At 41.2% G+C, this 24,096-nt stretch overlaps 2 protein-coding genes across 2 annotated transcripts; one reads left to right on the plus strand and one right to left on the minus strand.

Annotated features, from left to right (window-relative positions):
* The first annotated feature begins 11,296 nt into the window (after positions 1 to 11,296).
* On the plus strand, positions 11,297 to 12,075 carry LOC118425493 (lysophosphatidic acid receptor 1-A-like). Its single transcript, XM_035834398.1, has 2 exons — positions 11,297 to 11,705; positions 11,921 to 12,075. Exons 1-2 carry the CDS (start codon positions 11,297 to 11,299, stop codon positions 12,073 to 12,075), a joined length of 564 nt encoding a protein of 187 aa, XP_035690291.1.
* Positions 12,076 to 12,532: 457 nt separating this feature from the next.
* Positions 12,533 to 18,162, minus strand: LOC118425558. The gene is made up of 6 exons (XM_035834526.1): positions 18,093 to 18,162; positions 15,923 to 16,303; positions 15,705 to 15,749; positions 14,347 to 14,480; positions 13,859 to 13,900; positions 12,533 to 13,372 (listed from the first exon to the last, which is right to left on the minus strand). Exons 1-6 carry the CDS (start codon positions 18,160 to 18,162, stop codon positions 13,367 to 13,369), a joined length of 678 nt encoding a protein of 225 aa, XP_035690419.1. The 3' UTR covers positions 12,533 to 13,366.
* Between the last annotated feature and the right edge of the window lie 5,934 nt (positions 18,163 to 24,096).

Raw genomic sequence — 24,096 nt, forward strand, 5'->3', positions numbered from 1 at the left:
TCAATGCTACCCCGGGGCCAAGCTACGGAGGGCGTTGAACAGTTTTTCTGAAATTTTCACCGATAAAAAAGGCTAAAAGTGACACTATTCTGTGTCGGAACATATTGTCTGAAAATTCTGAGGCAAACTTGAGGAAAACTATGCAGTTTACAGGAGATTCACTGACAGAAAAATGTAGTACGTGTTTTGTATATTATGTTGACTTACGCAATCCCAACCTATAACTGTGTTACCTTATCGTACTTCACATATCTAGAAATTTTGAGAGAAAATGCGTATGAAATATCTTGGAAGTCAATCAAGACAAATAGCAACATGTTCTACAGAGAATATACAAGGTAAAACTTGGATAAAACTTAGTATTTTCCCGTAAAAACATGGAAAATTCTTACCTCAGTTCTAACGGGACTCCCCATGTTCGCTCTCCTCTCAAAGTGCAGTGGCGCCAAAAGTTTGTATGGAAAATTCATCCGAACTTGAACGTGATTGGTGGTGATAGTGAGGGACGTACCATTTTGTTGTCCGGGTGGAATACAACACAGAAATAATTTCTATTTTCTTGTTTTGGGGTGTCGTCTTCGGAAATTGATATGCATTACAAAACAAATGTATCTGTAAAGTCAATCTGATTAAACAGTTAAGACGAAACTCATAAGTCTATCGATCCAAAGGGGAAAGGGCGATTCAAAGATACCTTTCTCGGTCGATCTCATTGTCACCCTGACAGAAACGGGACGCACCATTTTTAGACAACAGGTGCACCGGCCACCATCACCGTCTTGTAGGGGATATTTCAGTATACACTTTGGGGACGGGACGATTAGACGTTTTGTACACATTTGTTTGTTATTATTACTAGTAGTTTTAAACCCTGAAACAAGGTTGTTGTAGGGACGAAAATGCCAGAAAAGTGCAAATCATACAAGCGAAATGGGGGAAAATTTAACATCAAATGAAGACTTTTTCCTGGCATGTATTTGATTGTCATTGTAACTTTTGAAATCGGCATATTTAGCAGTGACTGTTTATTGTCCATAAAACCATAACCATTCTATCGTAAGTCTTTGGACAAGAGTAGTAGCTATACAAATAGTATACAGTTTACCATAGTCGCTTAGTATACAGCTGTCATATCCGTTAGTTTTCGTCACTTGCAATGAGCCCGCAGGCAAGAATATTATTATTGTTGGAGTCCATGAAAGTGTGACGTACTGTTTATTCACATGTACACAAAAACAGCAAGCTGGACTGTCGGGTGGGGAGGTGACATGTAGACGGAACAGCCGCTTCGGGATGTGACATGATATTGATGTCATCCCATCACCTCTTCTTGAACCATTTTCTTTAAGTCTCGAAAGAAATCGGCTCTGACAGTTCCAGATCACAAGGTATCTATACTAAATTTTGCTGCAGTACCGTGAAAAGTCTTGTGATGACTTTTATTCTCATTCCCTGTAACGAAACGAAACTGCAGGACAGGTGTCGCTGCTTACAGTTCAGATGCGTTCACAAAACGTAAAGTATTTACACATGTACAGACAGGTTTATGCAAAATATTTACAATGTGGTCACAAAGGAGTGTAAAACATCAATAACAGTTGCCAATTAACGGTGAAAAGATGTAACAGTTCATCTACTTCTTAAGAATACTGTCCCACACATGACTGAGTCTGTATCCCCCCCCCCCCTCATTTCGGTTCATGACTCATGAATCCACTCCAGTCTGCATTAGGCATGTGCATGATACTTCACAAACTAAGAATAATGTGCATCAATTAGGACAAATGTAACATGATGATAACAACCCCTACAAGTATTGTATCACATAGAGTCCACACTATCATTCTGAATTTGATATGATGAAAGTTTGATATAAATGAACATACTGGGCTCTACATGTATTCCACATTGTGACTCTAGTTGATAGAACATTTAGTACTTCAAGATACTGGCAATATTTCCGTCCAAAAATGCTTCGTATTCAAGAACTTGGCTATAGAATGTTGTCCTTGGCGGAAAATTAACATGTTTGCGACAAAAGGTACCGTTTGATGACAGTTTAGTAATCTTTGCCCGACAAAGCATAATCCTTCATAACTATCAATCTTTAACGTTCGATATTTACGCATACGATTTAGTCATTTCTACGTGCTCAATTGGTTTTTGCAGTTTCATCATTTGGAACCTTGTGTGAATAATGGATTTGTATGCATAGGAAAGGTGGAAAACTTATGTTGATGGAAGTGCTGCCCCTACGGCCGGTGAGGCTATGGGACCGGTGAGGTGAGGTGAGATGCATAGGAGGGAGGTCAATCATCCAAAAACCTCTGGCTAAAAGCAGGCATCACTGCGGTGAATGACATTATGTGTGAAAATGGTTTCTTCCTGGAAGTAGAGACTTTAGTACAACAATACGAAATTGATATGGAATCTTTAGATGTGATTAACTGTAACTCTTTAGAATCTCCAGTAACCATAAAATGGAAATTCCTTTCGACAACAACCGGCAGAATTATATACCGGAAGAAACCATTAGCTTTCAACTTACAAGACCAACATGCAAACACATGATTTACACATTTGCTGTGCCTACCAGTCAGCCAGAAATCCTACAATACACTGAAAACAAGAATGAATAAAAAAGATCAACACTTTGCCATTCAAGTGTACAAAGAGCACAAAACTACAATAGTTTTAGTACAATATCATTCACAGTTTTTACCCACAAACTGATTTACATCATTCATTTTATTTAAAGAAGATGCGTGTAAACGGGTCAAGCAGCTGTCCCTTTTGTCCATAAAAGTAATAACACACATATTCATAGATTGCCAAAATGTCAAGTCTTTTTGGCAAGAATATCACACATTCCTGGTGGAATGATGTCACACACTCCCAAGCTTTAATAAAAGGTAGATAATGCATGGACACATGGCACTCAGTTAAACACAGTTGTGCTGAACGTCAAGTATGATATCTTTAAAATCACGTCACGTTGTGAAAAACTCTGATTACATAACATACGCTCAAAGCTACAAAAAGAATATTTACTGTTAGGGGTAAGCCACCACTGCACTGCAATGAATGTTTCTGTCTCTGCTACTGCTGTACCCTGTTGCTTAAAGGTATGCTACGGAGTATTTGAACAAAACAAAAAGTAACTTTTCTTACTTTTTCTTTACATTGTTAGTTCAATCAACCCTATAGCATTGCATACCAATATTCAGGGAGAGATGCTGCGACATCATTGCACCAAATAAGCATGTATAAAAATTGTTATCTTCCAACAAACAGATGGGCACAGGCCTGGTCTGGCTGGTGTTCCTTATCAGCCTGCCATGTGCTAACTGATTACCCCACCCCGGGGGACCTACCGGTGGCAAACATGCTGTTGCTTACAAACAGGAGGGTCTAACTAGGGAGGTCAACGGGTTACGGCGACCCTAGAGCAGAATGTTTTGTAGGCTAATCCTTTACGTTGCAAACGTGAAAAATGACACAAAAGTGTCAAAAAGTGTCAAAAAGTGGTAGTCAATCTGACATTTCTTAGTTCTAGAATATTTCAAATTTGAGTGCAAAAAACTCCGTAGCATAGCTTTAAATAAATAAATAAATATGTGCAACATTACCAGTATTTGATTGTTCTGTCTATTTTAGTGACCCGGAAGAAGAGTGATGGATCTCTACTATGTTGTATGTTAGTCTGTTAGCAACGAAACCCACCGTCTTATGACGGTTCATGCCTAGGTTACACATAGCCGACTTTGGTTCCCGAACACTAGCCGACCCTTAGCCGACCCAAGTCGGCAGTAGTTCGGGAGTAGTCTGACCAGTTTAGGCCACGCCTATTTTTTAGCGCCGAACATGTCCCGAACACCTCCCGACCAGTAAATGACTTACTCCCGACTGTGTCCCAAATGCTAACTAACCTATCACCAACCATCCCGACCTCTAGCTGCAGACTGCCGAATCACCCCCGACTGATCCCCAACCGATTGCCGACCCTATTTCGACTTGAAATAGACATAATCAGCGATTTTCAAAAGAGTGCTCATTTTCGTTTTTAATCAAGAATGTCCTCTGTTCTATTTGTAAACATCACCAAGAGATCAAATTTAGATCACATATAGCTCCAGTGCGGCATTTATGGGTCTTTTTGTTTTTGGCTGGATGTCGGTCGTGTGAAGTTCGGGAGTGATTCGTCTACGTTCTGGCAATAGTCTTTTTGCTTGGGAATGAGTTAGCAGGGATTTGTCTAAGGTCTTGGGGTAAATCATTGGTAAGTTGGAAACAAGCTGGGAGTAAATCAGCAATGTTTATGGCGTGGTTAAGATTTAATTTGATTGCTGACTTACTCCCGAACACCAACCGAACACTAGCCGACCGTGCCGAACACCAGCCGACCACCAACCGACACATTCCAGAGTTGCCGTTCAGAGCCGAATGTTTTGAACATTTCAAAACATTCGGATGGAGCAGCCGAACACCAGCCGACTCAGCCGAACGCCAGCCGAACGCCATCCGACTCAGCCGAACGCCAGCCGACTACAGCCGACTAGCTCCCGAATCACTCCTAAACCATAGTCGGGAGAGAGTCGGGAGCCAAATTCGGCTATGTGTAACCTAGGCATGAAACACACCCAGTAACTTTCTAGCGAGGACAGGTCAACGACAATGACTACGGTTTGAATAGCCCGAATGAGTGGCAGGCCATTCTCACCCTGTCTATCATGGCATCCGTGGTGAGTTAGGAACCTTTCCCATTTCGATCAATGCTGAGTTACAATTAATCAAATACTGGCACCGCCTAATAAACTTACCCGAAGATTCTTTACTCCGTGAAGCATATGATGTTTTACTTTCTGGTGAATACGATTGGACGAATCATGTAACTGACATTCTCAACTATAATGGTTTTGGGCATGTATGGACAAACCCGAGGTCGTATCATGTTGATATGCTAACCGACCAATTACGACTCCGTTTACAGGATATATACATACAAGAATGGCATTCTTCTATCCAAAATAACCCAAAACTTTCCATTTATTCCACGCTAAAGGAAAGATACGGACAAAAGAAGTATCTTTTAAATGTACACAGTTTTGAACTTCGTAGAGCAATTACAAAGATAAGAATCTGTAGTCACAAACTGAATATAGAAGCCGGAAGATATACTAAAATTCCCCGTGACCAGAGGTTTTGTCCATTCTGCCCAAACGAGATCGAAGACGAACGTCACTTTGTAATGCATTGTTCTCGATATATATCAATATATCTGTGTTTAGTTGTACTGTAAGTATTTGTTATACATGTAGACCTTACGAAAGCCGCTGTGCTTTTGTCGTGTCAATAAAGATTTGTTTGTAAATGTCATAAACACACACCAAGCAGGCACTGTACGGGAGTTCACACAAACAATTGATCTATATAACCGCCTTCTTCTATTTATAACGGTTAAAAAGTTTACTTCATGACCAAAAGGTGAAGAGACTAAAGAGATCTTACGGCTTCAGAAGTCGTAACCGTTATAAATAGAACAAGGAGTCAGAAGTTTTTGAAATGACAGACCTGCAACAATTTTTGTCTCGTATTATCACGCGCTCCGTGACTTCAGTTGTATTAGCACACTTATACACATAGTAATGCATCTTGGCGTAGTGGATTAACGAGTAGACTTTTTAACTTATGGTCTCGGGTTCGAATCCAAGTTGGTGTACTTTTTTTTTTTCGATAATATTTCACTATTTATCACTTATACGATCGTTCATATTGAAATTTTACTTTCATAAGGGTTTGCTTCTTGTGTTCATTTCATAATGACCTTCTTGATACTATCTATTTGCGCTATTACAGTGTGCATCTATTGAATTATATTGGAGTGATACTGGTAGTTTATTGGTGAAACATTACAGATCTGGCGGTATGGTTTACAAACATGTCTTCGCAACTCGTCTGTAGAAGGAAACAAATGAAAGAGAGACCTTGCAGACAATCCTAGTTAAATGTGCACAATATACAGTCTTCATACATACCTTGTAACGGTATTTCGAAAATTGAACGCCAAAGAATCATGGTACGCAGTTCTAACTCAGTACAAGTAAGAATGTGGCTTTATTGCATTAGAAAATACAACGTTCGACTCCAAATAACTAGCAAACTATTGAAAGAAAAAGGTCGACGAAAAATCGTTAATCAATAGACAATAGGTGTGAACTATTCATCCCTTTCCCTCGCGTTCCACTAGACCAGTACGTGGTAATTGGGTACTTTGCATTTGAAGGGATCGTGTCCTCGCTAGAAATCTACTGGTTGTGTTTTACTAACGAGCACCCCCCCCCGCCCCCTACCAAAAGTACAAAACAAAGAAAGAAAAATAAACATACCTTCAAAGTTTCGGCCTAACGGTGCTAAGGTGAAAGAAATGTATCTTTTGGATTATATTACTTTACTTCCTGACCAAAAAAAAAAAGTTTTGTTCAGGAATTTTATCAGGAGGATCCGCTTCTGTGGACGCCTCCGGTCACGGTCATTCTTCTTCTGACAGGCCGTATGTAGACAACCTTGTTGCTAAGCAACTATTGTAACCCCTTGTGACCCTTGTGCTCATCACTTGCTCTAGGACATTGTCTTTCTAAACCAACTTACGAATACACGCTCTTCCTACTATAAAAGCAAAAGCAACCACATGTAACGAAACAGCCACCTGCCCCAAAAAACATAGTAACTTATCGGCAGTAGCCTTGTTATTGCAAATGATGAAGGAAGAATGCTGCTTTTTATTATGAAACTTAAATGAAAACGCTGAGAAATGATGTCCGGAAAATCTCATTCACAAACACGTCTGATCTTGAAGAACACATCGATTGATTCGGACGTATACGGATTTCAATCGTCATTTGGATAACATAGACTTGAGCCTACTCTTTTTTTATGTAGAGCGACTAATCCACCAATCTAATCCCACCAAATTCGTAGTTAATAGTAAGTTTTATTGCAAATTCATGCCCGTGGGCTAATTGCAGGTAACATACAAGATTCAAACAGTGTAAAATACAATATCACAGGTGTCTAGTCTAAAACTAGTGAGAGCTAACTCTAGATCCTGGGTTATTGGGTTCGACTCCTTATTTGAAGACAGTGGAAGACGAAAGATCCCACCTTTTCTATTATGTGTGGGTTTTGTGATGTTAAAAGGAGGACTGTTTTCTTTTTATCATTGAATGTGAGAAAGTTTGGATGGAATTTGATGGCCCCTTTGAACAGCTCTTTTCTTTCTTGGTTATAGAGAGGGCAGTTTGACATGAAATGTGTTTTACCATTCAAATAATGCGTTAATATCCATTCAACGCAGAGTGTAATGGTTGTTGAAAATCGCGCTTTCGCTTGTCACCCCGTTGAATAAAGCGCCGTTAGAAGTCTGCGAAGCCATGGCCAGCGCAGGGACTCCCTCTACCGGCATTAGAGAGCATTAATCCATGTCGGAACATTCAACATTTTGTTGTGTGTTTCGCTGTCACCGTCGCACATGCTCCTCACGCTTGCATAGATGCACCACATACAACGGGGGCTGTGCGTGTACGAGCAACCCCACACCCACACAAACAAAAAACTACAAAACGAAGAAAACCGTAAACTTACCTTCAAAGTTTCGGCCCGAAGTGCACTTCATCGTAGAAATAACGTTATCCTATTTAGATACGAGACATACGACTATGGGTAGCATTTAAAAAGGTATAATCCCAATGCGTTTTGACAAACCGGCTTTAGCTAAACCCATACAACCCTACATTTTCACCATTACCAAGAAGCGAGATGAAGCTGAAACTATATGTGCATATGCTAGGCTGCATCTACGATAAGTTAAAAAGAATCTTATTGAAGAGTAACGTTAACGTTATAACGTTAGGTCCTTTCCGGTGTGAGTGGATCACATAAATCTGTCCAGATATGCAGCTTATACTGTTCAGTACAAACCTGGTGTGTAACGCTAACGTTATTATGCGGTTTAAGATATGAAAAAATACATATTAATAAACGTAACGTTATATTTATGTGTGGCAAACATAGGCCTTAGTGCACTCGGGTCAGGTTACAGTACTCGCAATGTAGCAACTGGATTGACACACGGAAAGTGATCCGTATAAAGCACACAAAAATAACGAAATAAATTGATAACTTACCTTTCCCCCTCCGAAACATGGTCAATAAGTTGTTAATCACCTACCCTGTTCCGCGCAAACCTTTCTTTGTCATGAATATTCATTTTATTCTTGATAATTCAAGAAGAAATACTCCGCCGAACCGCGTCTGTGTTTGTTACAAATATGGCGGACCTGTCAACAACCTGGTTGCCTGGTAACGTTTCCGATGTGACGTCATGAAAGAGCAACGTGACCTTGTGACGACATGAAAAACTGCGGTCTAGAAGATTGGATAACAATGACTGTTTGTGATATCAAATAACACTTTCCTGAGGTAATAGTACATAAAAAAGGAATGACCCTGTAGCTCAACTGGTAGCAGCCTGTTGGTCCCAATTAGTTGCTAATGGGAAACTGGGAAGGGACGTATTGAAAAATGGGGGTCCTGTGTTCGAGGAGGTACCTTTAGCTCGTTGGAAGAGCTAGCAAACCCTCCCTGTAAGAATATAACGTTACCCTGCTACTGAAACAGCGAGGACACTTGCTGCCCTATGTGTCACTTGATGCTACAAGCGTCCGAACGTAGTAGAATAAGTAACGTTACAAACTAGAGGGGTCGTATTTGCAAGAAAATACATAATGTTTATCTTACAGCTCTAGCAAACTACTGCTCTGTTTATTCTTCGTTTAGAGAAGAAGACGAAAGGAAATGTGGATGGATGGAATGATGGAATGATGGATGGATGGATGGGTGGATGTGTGTGTGTGTGTGTGTGTGTGTGTGTTTGTGTGTGTGTGTGTGTGGGTGGGTGGATGGATGGATGGATGGATGGATTCTAATGACTGCTGATAGTGACTTGTCTCTGCGGATTAGTTATTTTCTTGTTGTGAAACACACTGGCTTATAGAGTGGGTGGTTTAGTTTGATCTTAATTCGAGCGTTCAAATGTGATATCAGCTTCTACAACTACATGTGCCACTAGAGAGTAATCAGCAATTATTTGTGGCCCGAGAAGAAACCACGACATCATTAGCACGATGAAACACTCTATATGGCGTGTGTGTGGCTTCTAATGTTTCACAGGCCAATCAGTGATGCCCACTGCACCTGTTGCTCTAACGTTAATGCGTTTAGAAACAAAGACGTCAAATCGCATATATATGCTACAGGGCTGGAAATACCACCTGCATATGCAGGTTAGTGCAGGTGAAATTGGAGCTGTGCAGGTATCTTTGCTTTCTACCTGCACCTAACCTGCACTGGTCCATGCACTGATTGTACACGCTCATAGTGGGGCTAGTACTTCCCGATTGGCGGTAAAGGCCATATAGATCACCATTCTGGTGGCCCTACTTTCCTTTGTCCTAATCCTCGAGATCATCCTTTTGTGATCTCTCTCTCTCTCTCTCTCTTTCTTTCTTTCTCTCTCTCACTCTCTCTCTCACTCTCTGTGTTTTATCTATTTTATTCTATACATCCTATTCTCGTAATCACGATGGAATAATGATTAATAAGGCTACTCGCGGATGCTGCTACTCGAGGATGTTGTTGCTCGTATTCAGCGCTGTGCTTCGCTACGTTGGGGCAACATTTGCTTCTGAACCCGGCTTCAACTCGACAACTGAAACGGGCTTTTCAATCGACTCATCAACCCTGCACAACGGTTCGTTTGAGGACTGTGGCATCAATACACCCATGTCCAGTATCAGGGTGAAATGTACGAAGTTGTCCTAAGTTAAGTTAGATGTCAGAAGTTGTCCAAAGTTATCCAAAGTTGTCCGAAGTTGTCCGAAGTTATGACGTCACGCTAACCATGACGTCATCCTAACTTTGGACAGTCAGTCAGGGGGTGTACGGAGTTGTCCGAAGTTGTCCGAAGTTATGACGTCATCTTAATTTTGACGTCATCCAAACTTTGTATAAAAAGACGGGGGGTTACCGAAATTGTCGGAAGTTGAGACGTAAATATAAAAGTGATTAGATCGAGATCTAAAAAGTCTGTGTTTTTGGTGGGACATAACGTTAAGAGGAGAAATAAAAGACAAAAAGACATGAAATAAGTGAATTTGTTACAATGCATGAACATTGATTTTGTGCTGATTAATGTGCATCTATATTTTATTTGTTTATATGCGTGAGTGGTGTGTATCTTATTTACATATGTATAAGTTTTTACTATGTGTTAATTAACTTTGGACAAGTTCGTACACATGCCGCCCTACCCTGCCTACTGTACGAAGTTAGATGACGTCACATAACTTTGCACAACTTAGGACAACTTTGCACACTTGTTGACCTACCCTGCCTACTGTCCGAAGTTAGATGACGTCACGTAACTTTGCACAACTTAGGACAACTTTGCACACTTGTTGACTTACCCCGCCCACTGTCCGAAGTTAGATGACGTCACGTAACTTTGCACAACTTAGGACAACTTTGCACACTTGTTGACCTACCCTGCCCACTGTCCGAAGTTAGATGACGTCACTTAACTTTGCACAACTTAGGACAACTTTGCACACTTGTTGACCTACCCCGCCCACTGTCCGAAGTTAGATGACGTCACGTAACTTTGCACAACTTCGGACAACTTCGTACACTTGACACCTTACCCTGCCTACTGTACGAAGTTAGATTACGTCATCCAATAAATGTTTTGACGTCATCTGTGACTCCCAATATAGCCTCAAAACCAGTAGGAAACGGTTGTAACTTCGTACAACTTCGTACACCCTAACTTCGTGCACTTCACCCTGATACTGGACATAGCTCCATCAATACGACATTCACCGTCAGTTCCAGAGCATCAGGAAAACTCACATCAAACGTCTCCAAATGTTTGGAAAACGTTTCAATAGGTCCGTCGTTTCCCGACCCCGTAATACCCCCTTCACATTAGGCGCGATTCGATCGGACGACGAGCCTGCGAGCTCTAATTTACGAGGAGGCATGACCCTGATGCCGACGAAAAAAATGGACATTTCCCCCTTCCCGGCCAGGTCATGCCTCCTCGAAATTTAGAGCTCGCAGACTCATCGTCCGATCGAATCGCGCCTAATGTGAAGGGGGTATTACACAGGCTCCCGCGTACGCTGCAGTATGTCTTGGCTTCTGGTCGGTGGTGGCAAACAGCCTCCCTCTAGCTGCCATCATGAAACACGAACATCTCCACACACCTGCGTACATCCTCATGGCCAATCTGGCTGCCAGTGACGTTCTGACGGGTATAGACTTCAATATTTTTGCCGGTTGTTCGGTTTTGTACTACTTCCACACCGAGACCAACCCGTCCGAAACCATGTTGCGACTCCAGTTCACGCTCCTCTTGCTCTCCGGACTGTCCTCAGCCTACAGTTTGCTAGCCTTGACGACCGAGCGCCACTGGTTCATCGTCCACGGGATGACATACGTCAACAAAGTCACCGACGACAAGTGTAAGGTCGTTGTCTTGATCGTCTGGCTGTGGTCTGTGTTGTTGGCGATGCTGCCAAACTTCGGGTGGCACTGCGCGAGCCGTGCGGAGGAGGGATGCCTGCGGAGGATTGCTCCTCAGCTACGTGGTGCTCATCTTAGCGTTCGTTTTCATCCCGATGGCCGGGATCGTCTTTTTCAACCTGAGCGTCTTCTGGTGTCTCTGGAAACACGTGAACGCCATCGCTGCACAAGAAGCCGCCGTGCGTCAGCAGAAAATCTGCAGTCACCGTCGTCATCATCACCGTTGTGATCCTCGTGGGGTGGTTGCCATTTTCTATCAAGATGACCATGTTCACCCAAGACAGCGTTTCAATGGCTGTGTTTGTCTTCATCATCTTGAACTCCGCCATCAACCCTGTGATCTACGGGTTCCGTCTACAGGAGGGCCGACGCGGTGTCGCACGGCTCTTTCGTAACAACCACTTGCACGCCGGAAACGTCGAACTCAATCCGTAGATTGAACGGAGCAGAAACTCTCATCAAATAGTCTGTTATTCTTCGGTCGCCGGTGCCAGTAGGGGCTGTAGCCCTGGTCGGGCTGTGAAGCTACAAATTCGTCCCCTGAACTGTAGAATACCGCGGGGATATCGGGGTTTTCAAGGGTACGTCTCTACATATATTTGTTGCCGGGTCCCGGGTTGATTTTAACTCCGACATAAATAAAACAAATCCGGGGCCCGGTCGGACCCAAATTTAGGTTATTTTGCTTTCATTTGCTTCATGTCTTTGACTGAAAGAATACTCGGTTTCTGTGAATTCTCTGTAAGTCAACGCAATCGTGAGCCCAGCTTTAATATCCATATTATAAGATATCTTTATTCTACAAGTCTACATTTCATGATATACAAATATGAGAAGAAACTGTGTTTAGTATGAAGTGTTGTACTATACATGTAGAACATAACATCTCCAGTTCCTTATGTATTTGTACAGCCACATCAAAAAATGAATACATGAAAAATTCGAAGCTATGGTCTTTGTATTTTATATTTATCATTTATTCTGTGGTTGCGGTTAAGGGAAGCCTTTAATGCGCTTCAATCCAATCACTGTAAAACGACTTTCAAGAGGCGAACTGGCCCCATCTAGTAATTACTGTAAAAGAGAAATGTTTACGTCGATTTAAATTCGCGGGATGGAAAAATGGAGTGTTCGCGGTGTTTGTTTGTTTTTTAAGTTCACGGTTGATAATTTAAACAAGGGTTTCGGCGGTTAGAAGACAAAACAAGAAAATTTTGACGGTGGTATTCAGGTCTCGGCAAATTGGTCACCGTGAACATAAAACCATCGCGAACATTTCCGCTTTTACAGTACCTGATAATGAGAACGGATGTTTGTCCGTCTAGCCCGTAAATCTACCCTAATGGGAGTGAAATCAGGGCAATAACGTCAGGTGTTCAGCTGGAAAATGCACCGCCTAAATGATCGTGACATTTTATACGCGACGGAAGAAAAGTACAGTGTTGTCAAGATAAGGCGTATTGGATGTCACACATATGAATGCATTGTGAACCTAAATGTAAAGGTGGTCCAATAGCATTTTTAGGCCGCGGGGGCTTTTTTTCTGGACTTCCAACGACCTTTCATCCACTGTTGTCGTCACACTCGCGACAGGTCACATGTTCATGTCACGTGTCTAAAGCGTTTGGGTCAGACGACTGAAGAGGACTGAGTGATTCCATTTGTAAATCGAAACTCCTGAAAGTACTCCTGTGATAGTGGCAGCCTAGATGTGTGTTGTCCACAGCTACACCTGTTGGTTTTAAAAAAAATCAATTCATGAATGAAAATCAAGTATGGTATCTTTTTCATTGAAAATTTATGCAGTGATCATTCCAAGATACGATTCTACTCCCGTTTTCTATCGCTAGTTTTCCTCGAGTAGTATGGAAACAAGGTCATATCATCCGTGTCAAGTCAACAGTTGGGTGCAGTACGTAATCGACACGGTAGATGGCACTTCAAGCTTAATGTAATACTTCGTGCATTTGCAATGATTCGGTACATTCTACTTTTATTTTTCTCGATCCGGACCCAGGGGGGAATTTATACCATTGATATGCATTGCATTACGAAAATGAAGACATCATATTTACAGGAATTACGTTGTATGCTTTGCGAATTAAAGTGTCAACTTAAACTGAAAATTTATTACTAAGTCTAGATCTATATTGAACGTCTAATCAATGATAATTCTAGAAATACCATACCTGTTCAACGTGATATTAATGTAACTTACTTTGCTGGTCTTACTTGTGCTGGGTAGCGTTGTTAAGTCATCCTAACAAGGAAAATGGTAAAGAATAAGTCGTCATGATTTTAGACAGACTTTGAAACAGGACAAACCTAAAGCAATCCTTTACAATGCAGATACATATTGGCATAGAACAAACGATCAATTTATAGACAGTAAAATCTAATGGGAACTTTTTGCTAAACTACTTCAGCGAAGAAACAAAACTGATTGCAACATTCAAAGGGTAATAAAATGTTTCGTTTTCTCCATTTTACTGCATCATTGTAGCTGTATGTTATTATCATATGTAACTGTATTATGTATTATGATTGAAGGAAGACATGGTGCGTTTATATACACCGATATGAGTACTCTTAAATAGTATTGTCAGTGAACTATGATGCTGTGGGTTGTAAATACACTTTATTTATCTCAGGTAAAACGAAACATTTTTGGGTTGAAGAGCGATGAATACTTTGTGTGTTTGTAACCTTGTACTTGTCGCATTTCCGTTTTAATTCGTCGTAATTCCGCTTGGTTATTACCCACATCACAGAGAAGACAACTGCCACGACTAGCGCCAATGTGAGGAAGACTGCGAGACAAACAGTTGTAGTATCCGTGCCTGTGTTGAGAAGTCATGATATCATTGTTTAAAACCGTTATGGCCTAAGTTGCATGTAGTTCAATTCGTTGATACAACATGGTTTATAGTTTTATCTATTTTTGATTACCAGTGCTTTACTTATTTGTAAAGTGGAGTTGTCTTCCATGTAGGATGATCATCTACACAGATAAATAAAACATCGATGTCTTTCGGTAAATCTGAATAAGATAACTACATTTCGATGTGGATCGTAGTAGCACTGGGTAGGATATAAACTAGTCTACTTTAATGTCTGGTGGGCGTTTTGGCGGTTTTATCTATTTCACACAATACCCCGTTGCTAGTAGCCGTAGTCTTTTCGCGGTCTACCGACGTGGTTAGCAAAAGGAAGACAAGATTGGCAATAAAAATATTATTGCCATGACGACGATTGAGGGGAACAACAATACAGCTCAAATCAGAAATAGGCTGGAACTTCCCTGTCGCACTATCCCTGGCACAATATACGAGCCCACCTGTAACATAAACCTACAGCCAGCAGAAATATACTATCCCTGGTACAGCACAATGGTCTGCCAGTAACCTAAACCTACAGCTGAACACTACAGTGTGTAGTGGAGGATAAAAAATAAGGAAGAACCAACTGTTTCCAGTACTTCCGTCCTTGAATGACTTTCTTGCACCTCACATGGCTGTCCTACTTCGTAATATTCCAGTCCTTGGATAGTATAGTAAGGCCTCAAACAATTACGTTTGGCTCTGAATATGATAACCATCTGGATGCCATCATTCAAGATCATGACCTGTATATAAAGTATTTCCTGTCTGCCTGTGGCCTTGAACAAACTCTAGAAAAGAAAATGTATCCTTCATAACATAACATAACCAAGACAACGTGATCCATTGGACAGAGTGTCCCTGTCTACCATTTAAGTTTCAAAGGACAAATTCCTCCAGGGAACCAGTGTGACCTACATTCCACCATTGCATACCAGAGATACATCTGGAACAGATTTGGGGGGGTGGGGGCTTGCATACCCAGCATACTGCATTCCTGTGGAAAAATTCCTGTGCAATTCCTAGAATTTTTGCAGACTGAATGCAATATATACAACTTGACGACTCCCCTGAGGCGTCGTCAAAAAATTGAGGCAACAAATACTACAGAGGATATGGCACCCAGGTTACCTACCGCCACCCTCCTAAATGGTTTTAACTATATAAACAAAGGTTTGTCCATACCTTGCAGTTTTCTGGCGTTCTCTACGTCTGGGTCGGATTTGGCCTCTAGTAGTAAATATAAAGAAAACAATTTTGAAATAAGACAAAACATTTCTTACTCACCAAAACAGAACAAGGACGTTATATGAGAAGTAGTAAGCTGTAAATATAGTTACTACAATGACGAATAACCAAACAAAAACGTTAAGCAAATTTGCAAAATCAACATTGCTACATACCTGTTACATTGACGTAAACCCTTGCATTTCCGTAGCCCTCGCCATAGAATCGTATCTCAGTCTCTATAGACATACTGTTGGTCACATTTACAAGTTCAAACGTCAGGCCTCCAATTGAAGAGTCCTCCGACCACCATATCGTCATGTTAGCTCTGTTATGGAACATATTTACACAGCCAACGACTCCATTTGGGGTCGTCGTTTCACAGTAGCTCTCTCTGTCCTCCGACCAAACTGTAGCTCTGAGATTTTCGGCATTGTGTACGTCTGTGCTGATGCTGAAAGACAGTCGTGCTGTTTGGCCGACTTCTACCGTTACACTGGAGCGGGTGGGCTGCACCTGCACATCGTTACCGCTAGAGGCCGCCACCACAGCAACACCTGAAAAAGGTGGGGATACAACATGATATATCCTCTACTGTAAATTTGGAAATGTTTGTGGTGTTTTTATTTTCGTAGTTTCACGGTGACCACTCCGCCGCAAAATTATGACGTCGCAATACGTTTCGATTGATATACTGTTCTGCATTATTGTTCCAACCGCAAACTAAAATGCTATTTCTGTTTTTAACACGAAATTACGTCCCCGAAAAAATATATTAAATGGATTCACAGTTTGATGTACCTTGCATAGTACTGTTTTAAATAGGCCATACATGACATTAACAGTGCCAATATCCCCATCACGGTCTCTGAACTTATGCCGATGCACATATTTGTCTGACCTTACAGGTCCTTTGTCCTCATCGATTGGTTATTTACACGTTAGAAATTTCTAGAGCGTCAAAGGTACGACATACGTGAGCTCACTGCCAACAGTTCTGAACTTCCGACCCACAAGCGTTCCTAAGATCTCCTATTGTGCTAGACCAAGTCTCAGAACACGCTAAATAGTTCGTACCATACTCCTAGCTGCTATCATTCATTGGACAAATTATAATTATAGACGTCTAAAATGCGAATCCTTCCGAGCAACGTACGTCTTTCCTTGTACCATGCATGATGACCATATATGGGTAAAGATTTCAGGTGGAGCCATGCATGCCTTTTATATCATGTAACGTTAACAGTCATTTTACCATATTAGGATTGTCACGAGGAAATGACTCGACAGAACACCAGGTGGCTCACAGAGTGTGACCTTATTATCATACATATGTAAACAACAAGCGTCACACCTGTTGCATTGCGCAATCACCGTATAGTATTCTTATAGCGGGTACATATTGTCTAGATTAAATATTACACGGTCAATATCTTGATTGAGTCTTGATTACGGCCGATTGAAATAGACGTTCATGCACATCTTTATATAACGTTAAATGTGTCACATCTCAATGCCAAAACATGTCTGTACATGTACTTGAAAATTAGATGGGTCCTACAAAGGCGTCCCCTGGGGATTTTTTTCATGCAAGAAAAAAGTAAACAAACGCACATGCAAATGGTTGTTTCGTCCCTGAGTGCTAATGCAACGTAATAAGATCACGGTTATGTGGGCATTAAAAACATGTCGGAAAAGGAATAACTTTTCTGAACATTTCCGACGCCCCTACACTACATGAAGTCATATTTCAGAAGGACGCCATAGTCAAATTCATTCGCATCCTCTTGGGGAATCCCCACAATATGGTTGACCTATATGTCGTTTCACCCAAGCTTGGTTGAGTGTTAATGATACGGTTTATGCTTGCCATAGTTCAATAAGCTTCCAATCATGATGTTATGTCTCAAATTTGTAACGGTAGTTTTAGATTCCCAATATGACATTAATGATACATATCTGTATGAATAAGCAAATTCATACCGAAACGCTAGTGAACAAAACAAGTGAAACGTAATGGATATACGGTATACAACAAAGATATGAGAAAACAATAACAGCATCGAAATCTGATAGGTTAACTCACTGACATATGAATTACGAAGTTCCACTTCAACTAATCCATTATCTCTGACCCCTGTAGCCAATGGTCAATAAAACGACCCACATTTTGAATATTGATTGTATCAGTTGATGCTAGTATAGAAGTCGGTCATTAGTTACACTGTTTCTGATATTTCATTGTCCACATCAGTCTAACTTGTAGTTCCATAACGGCAATTAACAGATAAACTCATACATTTATGTACACTACAAAGAGGGCAATAGTAATTAAGATTCACACACCTTGATCAAAAATTCCTTCTCCCAGCAGTACACAGACAGCGAAGAAGTAGAAAGATAAAGAACCCCCCATCTTCTCTGTCTTCTCCGGTGTAACATTAAATAGAGGGCGAACAATCTTCCAATAAGAAGTCAGTTAAGATGCCCTAACCTAGAACCTGGAAGATCGAGTCCAGTTGATAAGTAGTACGTTTATTTTGTCGATTTCGTCCACATATGTCCTATGCGTGGCTCACTCTACAGTCAAAACGTAGGAATACATGCATGACTATGTAACTACTATTAAAAGGTTGTTTTCCATGAGTCACGGGAAACACGAAGGCATCACGTGAACAAAGGAACTGGGCGACACGGCTTTGTTGTCGGGCTGTTTGAACAGGACAGGGGTCGATGAACTTCAGGCCACTTCCGCTTTTCTCATTCATCTGCTACCCAGAAATTGTGTTCCTAGCAGTAGTTTTTTTCCCTAAAGTGTATAAAAGATAACAGTGTCGTATCTTCCATTAGCATTGTAAATGGCATTGTAAATAGCATGAAGTGTGAAGAAATATATAAACCTGTATTCTTCCTTCTGTGGGAAATTATTGCTTGAAACCGTCGGTGATTAAATCATGGCTGTTAAAGTACAACTACCGGGTGTGACAACCCTACAAAGTTCCGTCACGTAAAAGGTTATCGCTTCTCCGAACGATCATTGCCATTTCCTAGCGCCCGATCTTGAATTTTTAATGCTCTGGACCCGTTCAATGTAGCACATTGGAATCCTTCGGAAAAAATTCGGAAGACATATTTATGTGTTGCTAAAGCCGACAGAAGCAACGGATTACAGTGTTTAGTATATAAAAGTTTTCAATTATTGAGACCACACGTACACTGCATGTTTTGAATCATGTCAACATGTCTTGTTTTGAATCATGTCAAAATGTCTTGTTTTGAATCATGCATATGTTTACATGTCATGTATGAGTTGTCTTTGAGGCGTTATACAAGTTTTAAATAATTTTTATTTTTCGTGGCTGTTCTTGTGCGGGGGAGGGGGGGGGGTCAATGAGCAACTTTGTAAGTACCTTTAAATTCATATTGTCCTATTGAGAAAAGCGATTTCAAATGCTTTTTCATACTGTATATACATGTAAGGAAGCATTCTGAAGTACACACCATAGACACTGTAGGCTGATCTGCTTACTACATTTATCATGATCAGACTTGCTTGTGATGTCAGTTACTTAAGTGACATCTGTCCACACTGAAGCGTTGAATAAAATGAGATACTTACAGTCAGAAAACATTTATGGATTGTGTTTGTTTAATTGAAAAGATGTTGCAGTTGTGAATACTGTCATCATCATGGGACATGTATGTAGAATAGATGCTTTGACACTTCAGATTTGAGGCTGTGACCAACAATGGCCTAGTACTGAAGTGCATAATATGAATCACTGACTACATGTACTAGATCATAACTCACACAATATGGATCAATGTTACATATGATATCAATCTCTCAAAATTTGCAATACGATTTATACTAATCTAACCTTTAGATTCAACCAGATTTTCCATTACATAGAGTGTATCCATGTTCAATGACGTATTATGTATCAATGCAAATCTAGGAAAAATCAATACACACTAACGGTTGAAGACAGTTGTTGTATCATACTACGTTGACATCTTCGTAAGTCGTACACCATCATTAAAGCTTCTTGCATAGTAAAACAGCAAAGCACTCTCGAGCTCTTCATTGATTTAAAAAATCTTGTAGCCAGACATTTGATACCAAATTATTTGATATAAATCTCCATCATCAATTCATACTAGTAAAACATTATATATTTTTTTCTCCGTCATCAATTGATAACACATTATATAACGCTATTTTTGTTTCCACATCATCAATTGAGTTGTTACATGATAGGTCTGTACCGCCTCCAGCGTTTTCATAATATATGATAATATAATATTGCTATTTGAGGAGTTTCATGGACCACTGATGCTCAAAATGCGTAAGACTAATTTTTGTTTTAAAAAGTGCTATAAACCCTCTTGTTATGCAAAACACGAGAAACAACAGAACGGACATCACGAAGCTCTGCAGTGGAGGTATCCTGTCACAATTGGTGAAGAACAACACAAAGGGCGATGCAGTGTTGGATCTTATAATAACAAACATGAGAGACAAGTACCAACGTCCTATCATCCTTCCCCCAGTGGGTCTCAGTGACCACTCGTCAGTCCTTTGGTCTCCAGTTGTGAAACCTGCTGTCAACAAGATCACGAAGAAGACCGTGCGACGGATGGGTGAAGCTGAAATGCATGAGTTCGGGAAGTGGATCACGTCCCACGACTGGTCCGAAGTGCACGAAGCAGAAGGAGTAACTGCAAAGGCGGACACCTTTCACGCGACACTTAATGAAGCCATCGAAACCCACTTCCCAACTAAAGTTATCACAATACACAGTACTGATAAACCCTGGGTGACACCCCAGATTAAACAGCTCATCAGTCTGCGACAGAAAGCCTTTCACAAACAAGGCAGCGTCACCTGGAAGTTTTACCGGAACCTTACTCAACGCGCACCGGCTAGAGCGAAACGAGTCACTACAGTGACCGGGTGGCCTCCCTCAAACATGCTAATCCACGGCGCTGGCATCAGGAGGTAATGAACATGGCCAATGTGAGTAAAGGTAGTGCAGAATCCCGGAACTGAACAACGAGGACAACGCAGCCTTTGCAAACATCATCAATGGAAAGTTTGCTGAAGTCTCTAAAGCACTCCCGGCACTTGATCTCTGTCAGCTGCCCACCTTCCTACCCGCTACAAACCAACTCCCCACCCTGCATGTTTGGGATGTGTATCAGCGGCTTCTGGCTGTCAAGACGTCAAAGGCACCTGGTCTAGACAATATTCCCCTGAAGCTACTCCGCGAGTTTGCCTGCGAACTGTCTACACCGTTCTGCCACATCCTTAACACATCATTCAAGGAGGGAGTTGTACCGAACCAGTGGAAGCAGGCGGTCGTTGTGCTCCTTCCTAAAACGCACCCTGCCAGTTTAGATCAGCTACGACCCATCTCCCTAACTTCGCAGTTTTCGAAAATAGCAGAGTACTTTGCATTGAAATGGATTCTACATGACATTAAGTTTGACAAGAGACAGTATGGCAGCCTTAAAGGTCACTCGACCGTTCACGCCCTAGTCAGCTTAGTGGACAATCTATGTAAAGATACTGATGCTTCAAAATCCATCTGTACCTTGGTGGCTACTGACTTTTCTAAGGCCTTTGATCGAGTACACCACAACACTGTAATCCTAAAACTGTTAAACAAAGGTCTGAGGCGCGAGTTGATTCCTTGGGTTTGCGACTTCATTTCCGATAGGAAGCAGTGTGTTCGGTACCGTGGTGCGCTGTCCAGTTGGGAACATCTCTCCTGTGGTGTTGCTCAGGGCACCCTACTCGGTCCCATCCTGTTTCTGACTCTTATTGACGATGCCGCAGGTAACACCAACATTCCTACGTGGAAGTACGTGGATGACATGAATCTGCTGGAGTCTAGAGCCCTCCACCAGCCTTCCACCCTTCAACATGAGCTGGACGAGCTACACGCATGGTCTACCAGCAACCACATGCTGTTGAACAGTGGCAAGTGCCTCACCATGCATGTGACCTTCTGTCGTAACCCTCCACTACTCCCACCACTGCAGATTCGTGACACACCTTTAGCCGTTGTTCCCAGTCTTAAAGTACTTGGACTACACATCCAAAATGATCTGAGATGGGACAAACAGGTCGACCAAATGCTGAAGTCCTCATCGAGGAAGCTCTACCTCCTCAAACGGCTAAGAAAGTTCGCTCTGTCATCAGCGGACTTGACAACGATCTGCACTGGCTATGTCAGGCCCATCCTTGAATATGCGGCTCTGCATGGTCACCTGGGCTGACACGCACCCAGTCTGACAAGCTGGAGAGAATACAGAAGCGTGCGTGCCGTATCATCTTAGGCAACGCCTACACAGGCTTCCTTCCCGCACTGCAAACCCTCAGACTTGTAACACTAGCAGAGAGAAGGGAGCAGCTCTGTCTCAAGTTTGCACGGACATTGCTGAACTCGGAATTCAGAGAATGGCTGCCTGCGACTAGGTTCCAGATCTCCGGACGAGCCACTAGAAATAGCCACAAACTTAACAGTCATAAGTCTCAAACAAACCGATATAGCAATTCACCGATTCCGTATATGAGCAACCTGCTCAATGCATCCGGTCCATAATTCCAGCATCAGTCATTATACATATCCATGTCACTAAAATAATACTCCTCTGTGATCAGACAATCGTGCAAACGAAATTTTAACCTATGTATATATGTGTATATAGTACTTATTCCTAGTAATGAGTAATATTTGATTGTGTGTTTCTAATGTAAATTGAATGCAATTCAGTGGTCCCACTGCGAATTTTCAATAAAGTCATCATCTCATCTCTCATCTCATCTCAGAATAAGACAAAATGCCAGCAAAAACTATATCATATGGTTTGTATTGATCTATTTGGATGGGTCACTGGGAACGTCGTAATTGTCTTTACAGCAGAGTAGCTGTCATTTTACTGTCATTTATAGCATATCCTTCCTAATTTGGCAACAGACAAGTGCATACATTTGTAGCAATATAGCAGAATTGTCTTCCGTTTTGTGTAATTTTGTTGTAATCTAAGTCATACTTTTACGTATTACGCAATATCTAAATTATTAGAAATCGCCAAAATAACATTACAGTACCGTAGTGAACGAACCCAGTGTCGCACCGGTGCCCCAAGTGGTCGCATTTGCTCCGTTACATCCTGCCACGTTGAGTTTACATCACAACCCCTTTTTAACACAGCTTGCTCGTTTAGGAGGAATTGAATTGGTTTTTTTTCAAGTAGTAATGAAAAGTACATGTGTACAAAGTACATTATGTTACATATCGCATGAGTAACATAATATAAACGAAAATAACATAAGTGGCTAATCCTAAGTATACGTATGTACTAATGTAGATATCCGTACCCATGGTAACAACACATCTTGTTTATACACAGCAATCATGCAGATAGTACAGGGCAGCTCACCACAGTACTGTTACATAATTAAGTGTAGCACAGCATTGACCAAAACAAGTGTACCCGATCAACCGACTAGGTTGTGATAATAAGTACATGTGTCTCCTATCACATGGGTAAGAGTACATTTGACCAGCACAGGGAAGTTGAAACAAGTATGTCTACAAAGTACAGCTATTCGTGGTGGTGGTAAAAGTACATGTGTCTACTATCACATGGGTAATGGTAATGATACATTTGACAAGCTCAATGAGATTGAGACTAGTATCTTAGCTATTATACAAGGAAAAACATACAAGCCTTTTTCTCATGTACATATACAGGCTATTATGCATAACTACTATACTCCACATGATTTCCACGATTAACATGGAAGAATATTTGTGATACATGTAGATGGTTACAAAACAACAAGTTATTATTTACAATCAAGACTTTATCTTTTTGACAATGGGTATACTTCACAGTATGTTATAACACAGTAGCCTGGACTTGAACTATCTCTTATCTACTATGGGTTAAATTTTTTTATGAGTAAGAGCATTGAATTGTTTCAACTTAAATGACATTGAATGTTATCGAGTCAAAGTAGTTATCAAGACTCTATCACAGGTGTTCGGCAAATCATTGATACTGTGCGAAATGGCGTGTTCCCACGTCCATACCTCTATATTCCAAGTTGGATACTCTAATGCTTTGTCAATGAGTGGCAGAAAGTCTTTGTTGCCAGAACTCAGAATAATGGTCCCCCTGTGTCTTTCTTTTGTTCGACAAAAGAGGTGGCATCGAATGTTAGTTGAGTATCAACACCTTTTTCTTTATTTGCTGCATTTCTATCCTTTACGTCTACGTTCCAACCCTTTTCCTCCATATTCTTCCACAGTGAATCATTAGGAGGCGGCCTAGA

This window comes from Branchiostoma floridae, chromosome 1 (genome assembly GCF_000003815.2).
Source record: "Branchiostoma floridae strain S238N-H82 chromosome 1, Bfl_VNyyK, whole genome shotgun sequence".
Classification (NCBI taxonomy): Eukaryota; Metazoa; Chordata; class Leptocardii; order Amphioxiformes; family Branchiostomatidae; genus Branchiostoma; species Branchiostoma floridae.